We start from the raw sequence: 11,227 nt of genomic DNA, 5'->3' as shown, positions 1-11,227 counted from the left end.
TTTTTCTCAAATTAAAAACATTCTATTACTTAATATAATACAATCATTATTCATTTTGTGTTGCTCTATAAAGAAATTGTGTCATATTTGGGATGTTTTTGCTTATAGAATAGAGATTAAAGAGATTGTCAGGTGAAAGTATGATCTAATAAATGATTCAGGTTCATTTTAAGGTGATACATCTGTTTTCTATTCTCGAGTTATGACAAAACGTCACCTTCACAGTCACCTTCAGTTCTTGTTGGTAATTCAGTCACACTGAGCTACATGTTTATATAGGAATTTTGTCCAAAGCCTAAAAAGCTTTGTGTGCTGCATGTTATCAAGTTTTTATCAAAACATAGGATCCAATGTGGCCCAAACAACAAACAAAATCTTTTAAGACTATTCAATTTAATAAATTCCTTACGAGCAGTGGACACAAGACAACCTCAAAACCCGAAGGACGCGTTTGAATAAAAATGTCAATTTTATTGCATTATTGGACATGAGGGGTTCTTAGCAAAGCAAATATAAGCAGATATTAACACATGACTTATAACAAGAAAAAGTACGATTCCTACCATTCCCAGCAGGACAAAACCAGGCAGAAGACGAATAATATAAAGATTCAAATTAAACAGGCACCTATAGTAACCTCTGCGTCTTACCTTTCGTGTCATATATTGCAATGTTCATTATTTTTATGGCAGACCTGCAATTTTTGAAAAAATATGCATCTTTATATTCTGCGCATGCACTATTGTTTACATGCATCTTGTTTTTCTATTTCTGTTCATATATATATATATATTTAGAATATTTTCGATATTACTTTTTTACTTGTTAATGCTCAGACCTGTGATGTTGCCAGTGTGTCTCTGAGGCTGATCATCAGATCTGCCCGGTGACACAATCCGGGTCACCATTATAAATACGTCTGGATTACAAGTTGTTTACAAACACATTTTTTTTTTTATGAAGGACACGTCAGGGAGTGTAACTTCAGCCGGGACACACACACACACACACACACACACTCACACACACACACACACACACGCACACACCCGGCCCCGCCCCCCTGTGGTCTGGGCGATAAAAGGCGGCTGAGTGGCGCTGCGGGTTTGACTCCAGGAACCTTCTGCTCACTGGAAACAAGCTGCTGGAACTTTTCTCTCTTTCTGGATAAACTCAAGCAAAGATGAAACCTCAAGGTAAGAATGAGACGTTTTCTTTTCTTTTTTTTAAATGTATTTAGTCAGAAAACCCTTTCAAACTATTATTATTATAAGCTATATATATATATATATATATATATATATATTGTTTTTTAAATACAATGACAGTGTTTTCCCACCCTGCAGCGCGGTTCGTGCACGAGGACGACCTGGACGACGTGCTGTGCGAGTTCGACGCGGTGATCGAGGACTTCAAGTCACCGGTGGAGAAGAGACACTTCAGGTACGACGAGCACCTGAAGACGGCGAAGAGGCGGAGCAGCGCGAGCGTCAGCGACAGCGGCATCAGCGACTCCGACAGTGAGTGTGCGCGCCCGCGCGCGCGCGTGTTAAATTTAAAGTGTTTGTTGTTGTTGTCTATTTTAGGATGAAAATGTCAAAAAAAAAATTTTTTTTTTTTTTTAACGAAACCAAACAATTAGTACTGAATCTCAATATGAAGCCAATTGCAATGAAACATATTGATCTTTGTCTGCTTTAATTTCCATCATTTTTATTATTAACACTAACATTATTCTGTGGTTTAAAATTAATATTCTTCTAATTTATTATTGAAATTGACATTTTGGTGTGGAACAAGTACCAAAAACCTTTCACGGCACATTATACTGTGTTTAAAAAAAATAAATCAATCAGTTTTTACCATTTACTTCGAGCCTCGTGCGGATCGGTTTCGGCCCACTGGCCTTATATTTGACACCCCTGATGTAATACATGACTAAATAATTATCTTACATATTGAAATAGGAGTAAAGCATATGTTTTCCTTCCAGTCAATTCATCATAGATGTAAAATTAACTATGAAGCACTTTAAAAGAAAGATGCACGGTCTTGTCTTTATTAGGATTGAGAGTTTTATGCATCACATACTACTGGTACTACAATGTTAATCAACAGCATGTCGACAGTCTTTTAAAGACATTTAGTGAGAATTATAGCAAATCCAAAGGCTTTTGAAATAAGAAATGGTGAAATATATGTGTATAATGCTTTCCAACTCAAATAATCATGTAGAAATCCTCAATGACGGTGTTTTTATTGGCTTTGATTGGGGCAATCTACTGAATAGCTACTACTCTATGAGCAAATCAGACGTCCACAGGAATCCAGTGAGAAATCTATTTGATTTTGAGGAATTTTAAGTGAGAAATGGTGGAAATACATGCTTTTCAAATTAATTGATCATGTATAAATGATCCATGAGGGTGTTTTTTTTAACTGACTTTTAAGTGTTGAAATAGCCTCGATGACACTCTGGGTGTGGTAATTTTGAGTGAGTTTTATATAAAAATCCTAAAAAGATTCTTTAATTTGAAATACTGGCAGTACGCTGACTTAACGTTGAGACTTAATAAGTGAATTTGAGTGAAATGAATGAGTGAAACCTTTTATTAGTTCAGTTACTTATCTCTTCATCATGATTTTATCGGAAGAGCTAATCTGTGGCTTCTTTATCCACCAAAGTTAAGATGAATGAGTTCCTCTGTGTAGTGGTTTGCTCTCTTTGCCTCACAGCCAGACAACCCCTGGTTCGAGTCCCAGCTTGGGGGGGCTTTCCTGTGCAGAGCATGAGGTTGTTTTCTCCAAAACATGTTTTTTTTTTAGGTTTAATTCTGGACTGGAAATGGCCTGTAGACGTGAGTGTGTTTACCCTGTGACGCACTCGTGAAGGGTCCGGGGCGTGTCCTGCCTTCACACAGCCAACCGGGACTGGAGTCAACACTTAAATGAAACCGTGTTCAAAATAAAAGATGCCTACCCTGATTAAATTATACAATTAAAACATCCAAATTCTCAGGCCAGTTTGTTATCAGCCATAATTTTAAGTAATTGTCATCCCATGTCTGTGGGCTCACATTACTTCCTTTTTTTTTTTTTAAATAACAAAATTATTGACATTTAAAAACTAAAAGTGTATGATAGAAGCTCTGCTTGTGCTCAAAACGGACACATCTTTAACTCAAATGTCATTATAGCTTCACCTCAAGTCCAAAGTCCTGATCTCTCCTTTAGTGTCGTGTTCAGAAAGCAGCGTCGGCGTGGATCCGTGAAGTCACAAGGCTTCTCTCCAGATCTGGACAGAATCATAGAGAACGAGAAGAAAAATCCATTATCACGGATCAAAGTTGTTGTTTTTTTTGTTTTCCTTTAACCCTGAGATGCACACGTGGGGTCGTTATTCTTCAACATCTTTAAAATGGAAAGTTGTAATATATTCATATTCCAGGTATTCCTCATAAAACATGTTTGTGACATGAGGCCATCTGCATTCTTATTGATTTTTTCATTAATTTGAAGTAATTGCAGTTTTTGTATCACTACCCCACTCTTCCACAAGTGGGGTCAAAAATGATCCCGAGCAGTTCTGTATAAGATGACATCACATGTGTAAGTGGGACTGTCAGAGTTGCTAAGAATTAAGTTTCATAGAAGATCCCATTGGGAACTGCTTGTGGAAGAGTGGGGTCATGATACAAAAACTGCAATTTCTTCAAACAATGAAAAAAATAAATAAAAATGCAAATGGTCTCATGTCACAAACATGTTTTATGAGGAATATCTAGAATATTAAAATACTACAACTCTTTGTTTTAAAGATTTTGAAGAATAACAACCCAGTGTTGCAAAAATCGCATTGATTTGAATTGTGGTCATTTGGCCGGCTGCAGCCCAAATGGTGAAAAAAAACCTCATATGCTGACACGCGGAGACAAAATATGCCTCAGGTCTCCGTTTCCCAAACGGACACATGGTGAAGCCACTTCCAAATAGCTTTACAGCGGCTGGGAGTTTTTTGGAGAGACTTTCTGTGGAACTATTTAGGAGCGGAGAGTTTTGATGTTCAGAGCAGAGCAGTCACCCAGTCACATGCGGAGCTGCGGTCTGTTCTCAGGACTTCAATGATCATTTTGTCTCATCTCACAATAATAAAGTCAGTATTTGTCGGTCGCGTGCAATTTTAAAGTTTAACTAATCATTTAATCTCAGAAATGCTCAATGAACATTGAAGTCAGTGTTCCTGCCAGGCTGTGGGAATTGAATCCAACACTATAACAAGTATGAATGAATGAATGAATGAATGGTTTATTTCGGTTACAGTTTCAGTATAAGTGCAGTTGATGAATTTTTGTGCAGTTCATGGTACAAGTTCACACACCTGTGAATTTTTCACTGTTTCCACAATATACTTGTAACCCAAATGGGTATTAGGCTGAAGCCAAGGCTTATTTTAGCCTATCCCTTAAAAACCCGTGCGGTTACCCCAGATACCAGTGATGCAAAAAATATAATCAAATTTTAAAAAAGCAACTGGAGAAAGAAAAAAATAAAAAATAATAATAATAAAAATAGCAGTCATAATACAGGAGAAAAAATTAATATGGAACATAACAGAAGTAATACATGAAAAAACCCTACCAAACAATATTTGTTCATTGTAACCATTAATAATTTTTTCTTTTTACTGTTTTTTTGAAGCAGAACAGTGATTTGCACAGTTTTAAGTTGTCACTGAGATTCCATAAAGCTGCTCCCAGAATAGAAACACATCAAAGTAGAATTTCATCTATTTTTGAAGCCGCTCACCACGTGCCTATTGGGCATCTCACCAAAGCAAACCCGTCTTTCCCAAGCTTGATGTGATGCCGTAGGTAATGAAACATCAGGGAAGGTGTCCGAACCTGCTGTCTGAGGCTCTAATGAGCTGGTTGATTTGCTCCAGGGATCAGATTCCTCAATGATCCCAGGTCCTCTCCATGGCACTGAGCTGAACGGGGGGGCCTGTCCGGAGCAGGAGCCGCCTATTGTCCCTCCGCCTGATGGATGGAGGGGCCGTCCGGGATGAATGAGTGGTGGGAGAGGTGCAGGTCAGACAGGGGGGGCAATAAGTAGGTGCTCCACATCTGAGAAACTGTTGAGAGAGAGAGAGGGAGAGAGAGAGAGAGAGGGAGAGCTGCTGGACCTGCAGCATCAACTTCTTTACCTTTCTTACATTTACTTACATTAAAAAAAACAAAAATAATAATCCTGCAGCACTTTGACATTGTTCAAATGTAAATCTAATCTAACTTCTTCTTCTTCTTCTTGTATTTCTACAACCTTTCATACCGTCCGACGTTCTTGTTTTTATACGTGGCAATATTTGTCGAAAAGCATAAAATGAAAGAAAAAATCTGAATTTGGAGTTTAGAAATGTCTCAAATTAGGATAAAATTCTAACGGGATTTATATCACTCAATAAAAAGTTCCGATAGAAAGTCAGTAGAATGATAAACAGTTCAAAATATGTTTATTGTTGTGATGTTTGGCTTCATATTAGATTACTATGGTACATTTATTACATCAGCATGCGGAGAAATCCTCTCTAAAATGAATACTGACGCTGTTACTGCCACTTCTTATTGCTTCTGCTTCCTTCACAAACGACCTCCTCGATTGAAAAAAAAAAAAGGAAGCAAAGCTCCATAAACAAACATCAACGACGTGCAAAAGGTCGCTTTTAACGAATGAAATTCCATTTAGTCCTGCACTCACGTGGTCAGAGTTTCTACTCTCTTGAAGAAGTGAAACTACGTTTGAAACATGGTCTTCTGCAACCAAAGAGGCTTTTTTTTTTGCATTGATGCCCGTGAGTCACGTCTTTGCAAATACCTGCAGCAGTGTGTGTTGGAAGTGCAGCACCAAAGAGGAAGAATGGCGTCATGGCAGGAGAATGTCCGCCCCACTGACACAGATCTGCGAGAAGAGAGAGAGAGAGAGGGGGGATGGGGGGGGACGGGGGGGACGGCTGAATCTAATCGATCTGGGTTTCGTCTCCTCCTGACAGGTGCCGAGTCGCTCAACAGAAACAGCTTCAGCTTCAGCGACGAGCGGCTGAACTCGCCCACCGCGCTCTCCCCGACCGCCGCCTCGCCGCCGCTTCTCTCGCCAAAACGTGAGCAAAAGAATAAATAACTCCTCAAACACTGAAGATGTCAGTGGAATAAAATCAAGAAAACTTGGGGTTTGATGTACTTTTTGGTGATTTTCTGAGGCGCTAACATCTTCGGACACCCTGGAGTCACACACTAGACTGAAATAGAGTTTTTTTCCACTCTTCCTTTTGACCCCAGATGTGTGGAAAAGATAGCAATGTATAATAATCTGGGATATACGGAAACCTCAGAGCAGCTGCTGGAGTCCCACAGAGAAGAGATGTGAGGCTGTAGACCGCCGGGCCCCGACGCCCGATAAGACCACGGGACAGATTGTCACGCTTATGTGTTTCACAAGTTGACGCTGCAATAATCCACGAAGAGTCGAACTTAAATTTCACAATTTGTCGACGGGTTATAAGGAAGAAGAAAAGGCTTATCGATCAAATCACAATATGGAAGCAAAGTGTTAAAGTGTCTTAACAGTGTAGATTAACTTACTGAATCATTCATTTTTCCTGAAGGCACTGTAGCGACAGATATTTTTTTAGAATTGCTCCAAAGTTAACGACGAAACCGACTCTTCCCTGAGGAATCGGACTCTCTTGTGAATTCTCAGTCAAAATGTAAGTTCAAGTAAGTTTGCGAGAGAACATCTCGCGTCCGAGTTTAGAAGTGTTCACGTACTATAGTATATCTCGAAAAAAGAAAACACAGGCCGCTCCCTGCAGATCTGCAGAGGACGAACAAATTATCGTCGTCAAGCTCCAAAACCCAAACAGTGAATATGGTTTGGAGAATGAGAGAAAAGCTGAGTTCTAGAAGATTCCATCTCCTCCTCCTCCTCCTCCTCTTCCTCACTTGACGTTATTCTGAAACCTGCTTCCTTCTCCTTTGCAGCCAAACTGGGCGACACGAAAGAACTTGAGGACTTCATCGCCGACCTCGACAGGACATTAGAGAGTAAGTCATCTGTCTGTCACCCCCCCCCCCCCCCACCCTCACCCTCACCCCCCCCCCCCCCCCCCCAGGATTTATTATTCCGTGTGCTGGCGCCGCCCTCCTGTCTGCATCGGCTCACGTCGTGACTCAGGAGTCACTCCCCTTACGTTTTCTAAGAAACAATGATGTGTCAGGATTACCATGTGGCTGAGGCATGTCAGGGCCTCTGGTGGTGGTGGTGGTGGTGAGGGGGGGGTGGGGTGGGGGGGTGGAGGGGCGTCACTCAACCCGGAGCTGCAACTACTCCAGCTAGCACCTTGCAATTTTCACACACCACAACGCACCGCAAAATACCGGGTTTTCTATTACGTCCCCTTTATCTGGCCTCCATTTATAGAGAGTAATAACAACAGCACAAACGTTGGGTTCCGCTGCTCCTCCTCGGCTCCCTCCTTCAGTTAAAAGCACCGTGGGGGATGTTTTCCCTCGAGGTAAAATTAGCTCTAAACTCACACGATTAACTACAAACTCAAGCTCACATGATTAATTCTAAACTCACAGGACTGCCTTCAAACTGGCATCAAAGCCTAAAGTCACTCCACTAACTCAAAGAGCATGTGATTAACTCTAATTCTAAATTCACATTATTAACTCTAAAGTCACACCAATAGCTGAATGTAAACGATTAATTCAAAAAACCACAAAATTAGCTCTAAACTCACACGATTAACTCCAAACTCACGCCATTAAGTTTAAGCTCACATGATTAATTCTAAACTCACAGGACTGCCTTCAAACTGGCATCAAAGCCTAAAGTCACTCCACTAACTCAAAAAGCACACGATTAACTCTAATTCTAAATTCACATTATTAACTCTAAACTCACGCCAATAGCTGAACGTAAACGATTAACTCTAAAAACCACAAAATTAACTCTGAACTCTGATGTTGCATTAATGATGAAATGGACGGATCAAAACAAACACGTATTACACTGGTAATCGAGACTTAAAAGTGACGCCCGTGGAGAGAATAAACAGCCCCGACGTGTCTTGCACCTTGCGCCGGGGCGAGACCCAGGATCCCCGGCGGCTCCCTGCAGTCCAAACACAGATGGTTTGTCTTGGACGGCGTCCGCCTGTCAGTGTTGTAACTTGCATGAGAGTTATGAGGAATGTTCGCCGGTGTGAAACCTGGGCCGCGAATTCCAACTGTAAATGTCAGGACTGGAATTAGACGGAGGGGGCGGTTCGGGGTTTGAAACGCTTCCCTCGTTTCCGTGTTTGTTCCTCAACCACCCCTCCTCCCCCCCCCCCCCACACCCCCCCGCTCTGGGTGTAGCGTTTCGGCCACTGAATGTGCGTCTTCGCCAGCTCGCAGGCGCCTCGGCACTCTGTGAAGCGTCACATTCAATCGGGCCGTCAGCCAGCCTGTTACCACCCCCCCCTCCCCACCAACCCACCCACCAGTGAGTGGCATGTTTATTGGGCCCAGCGGTGTTTACGACGAGTAAAGGCCGATCTGAGAATAGAACCAGCAACCCCACAGGAGTCCTGCTCTCACCATGTCCGTCTCTGTCTCTCCTCAGGCATGTGACACGGTGGCTCAGTCACCCTGGAGCGTCGCCATGGCGGACGGACGGACCGAGGGAGGGGGACATCTGGACAATGCACCTAACACCACCCCCCCTCTCCACCCCCCCCCTTCCCTCCCAAACAAACCCCAAACCAGCCAACAGGATGCAGCTGGAGAACAGCGGCACCTGCCAAGCTTCTCCACCGCGGCAGCGCAGACTTCAACAACTCCAGCTTCTGGACGGAACCTCTCGCCCCCACGTGGCGTCCCGTCAGTCCTGTGATTGGTCAAAACGTGTGAGGAGGGCGTGTGCTTAATGCAAAAAAAAAAAAAGCTAACATGCCACCCACTCTGTTTTCCTGATATTTTCTGGTTGGGTCGATACCAAAAATGTCGATACTCACGTCGCTTTCATGGATCGATTCTCATGCAGACTCTTATTTACTGTTTAATCGGCATTTCTGCGGCGCAAAAGAGGCCAATAACTATAATTGTGTAAAAAAAAGTCGAACATACACTGGAAAACAAGGAAAAATGATCCAGGGGAAAGAAGCAGGGAACAGCTTGATTTTAAGCTTTATTTTATCAGTATTTTCAAGCTTGGCTAATGAGATTAAGCCACAAATGCTAAAATCTAAATTATATATCTCATACAGATAACACCAGCTTGAAAAAAAAAATGTACGAAATGTAAAATAAACCTCGCTGCTTCTAAAATACAACTCAAAACAAGATCATTTCAAGATTGTTTGACTTCACAGGATATTTTAGACGCATCGTTGTAAAATAAGTCCATCTATCTAATATTACTTGTTCATTAAATTTATCTTGAATTAAGTGGGATGAGACATTTTGTATAAAATCAATTTAAATAAACTTGAGTTATTGCAGCGTAATGTTAAAATATGAGGTGTAGGAAACAGATAAAGTATCGGTATCAGTATCGATACCACCGTTGTTTTGACTCAATATCGGTTCGGCTAGATCAGTAGGATTCCGCTGCACTTGGTCCTGGTGTAAAAAAAAAAAAAAAAAAAAGTCCATCACGTCCCCTCGGCTGGAAGATTATTTAAAGAAAATGGCTTTTTTTTATATATAATAGAAAGATGTTTGTAATTTTATAGAGCGTCTTATTGTTAATTTTTATCACACATTTTCTGTGAAATATATTTTTGTATGATATGTAAATATGAGGCGTTTGCCTCGGTGTGGACGGGACAGATTAAGATTTGTTGACGGGGATTTAAAGAGATTAAATGTGACTTTAATCCGAAATAAAAACTGGAAAAGCAATATGTGTGTATTTAATACAGCTGACGCCTGCCAGAGATACTATTAAAGTATATTGTTCTTTTAGAAACGCGTGTCTCCTTTCTTTCTTTTGAACCTGTTACAAGTCACTCAAGTATTTTTGTGTACTTGTAGTATTAAAATAACTCGTCAGATCTTTATTCCGCATCGAAGTCCATAAACACGAAAATGATGTTAGAATTTGAGGAGGAAGTAACCAATTGCAACACTAATGAAGTAGTATTTTTAGTTTCATGTACTTTTGAGTATTGTTTTTTTTAAATCTTTTGTGTGATTTAAGCATTTAAAAGCAGTTCTATTTTAGTTCTATTACACAAATTATAATATTGATAATACTGATATTAGTATTTACTACTCAATTTATGTATTTGTAGCAGAAGTTTTTTCCAAATAAGTTCAGTTTATTTAATTAAAACAATTTACTTCTTAAAACAGAGTTGCAATAATCAAGTCTTGTAGACATGAAAGCATGGAGAATCATTTCCAGGTCTTTTTTTGACACCATTTTGTGAATTTTAGAGATGTTCCTTAGGCGATAAAAGCAATTTGGCACAAGCTGTTTTGAGTGTGTCTCCAGAGACATGGCCTGGTCAAACACAACCCCCAGGTTTCTGAGGCTGGATTTGACAGAGGAGCCCAGAGAGCCAAGGTGCTCTTTGATCAGCGGGATCTTGTGGTCTGGAGCAAAGATCAGCGTTTCAGTCTTGCATGAATTTATCTGCAAATAGTTAGTGGCCAGCCGGTCTTTGATGGAGGAAACACACTCTAAGAACAATGGCAGATGATGGAACTTCGCGTCATTAAAAGAACAATACAGCTGTACATCGTCTGCATAGAAATTTTAAGATACGTCCTTGAAACAACCAATAATTTGACCAAGTGGCAAAATGTACAGTACAAACAAAATTTAGTGGGGGGGGGGGCAACTTTTTTGAAAACACATGTCGTAGAGGAAGAGGAGGGACTTTTGTTTCCTTCCTGGACGCCGACACGTAACAGACACACTGAAATAGACCCGCGTGGGGGGGGGGGGGGGGGGGGGGTCTCTCTCTCCTTCTGTGCTCATTAATCAAGCACTCAACAAAGCGGGGGTGTGGGGACGACGACGACGACGACTTATGCAACTTCTTTAGGTCTATTTGCAGGGGTGGAGGGAGACGGGGGGGGTTAAAGTGCGGCCGGCAACAGCTGGTGGGGTTAAAGTGGTCCGATGTTAACCCCCCCCCCCCCCACCCCACCACCACCCACCCTCTGTCTGCAGACTG

General features: G+C 41.2%; 1 protein-coding gene across 1 annotated transcript; it reads left to right on the top strand.

Annotated features, from left to right (window-relative positions):
* Positions 1 to 1,115: 1,115 nt before the first annotated feature.
* rgcc (regulator of cell cycle) lies at positions 1,116 to 10,011 on the top strand. The gene is made up of 5 exons (XM_080498294.1): positions 1,116 to 1,196; positions 1,347 to 1,520; positions 6,047 to 6,154; positions 7,035 to 7,097; positions 8,665 to 10,011. Exons 1-5 carry the CDS (start codon positions 1,184 to 1,186, stop codon positions 8,670 to 8,672), a joined length of 366 nt encoding a protein of 121 aa, XP_080354420.1. The 5' UTR covers positions 1,116 to 1,183; the 3' UTR covers positions 8,673 to 10,011.
* The last annotated feature ends 1,216 nt before the right edge of the window (positions 10,012 to 11,227 follow it).

This window comes from Blennius ocellaris (genome assembly GCF_963422515.1).
Source record: "Blennius ocellaris genome assembly, chromosome: 6".
Lineage (NCBI taxonomy): Eukaryota > Metazoa > Chordata > Actinopteri > Blenniiformes > Blenniidae > Blennius > Blennius ocellaris.
Note: the sequence above shows the minus strand (reverse complement) of the source record. Positions and strands in the feature narration are given on the sequence as shown.

What these genes read in the sequence shown, in the direction of transcription:
- rgcc (XM_080498294.1), top strand. An exon ending in CGGCATCAGCGACTCCGACA is followed by an intron (nt 1,521 to 6,046) that starts GTGAGTGTGCGC and finishes TCCTCCTGACAG; the next exon opens with GTGCCGAGTCGCTCAACAGA. An exon ending in GCCGCTTCTCTCGCCAAAAC is followed by an intron (nt 6,155 to 7,034) that starts GTGAGCAAAAGA and finishes TCTCCTTTGCAG; the next exon opens with CCAAACTGGGCGACACGAAA.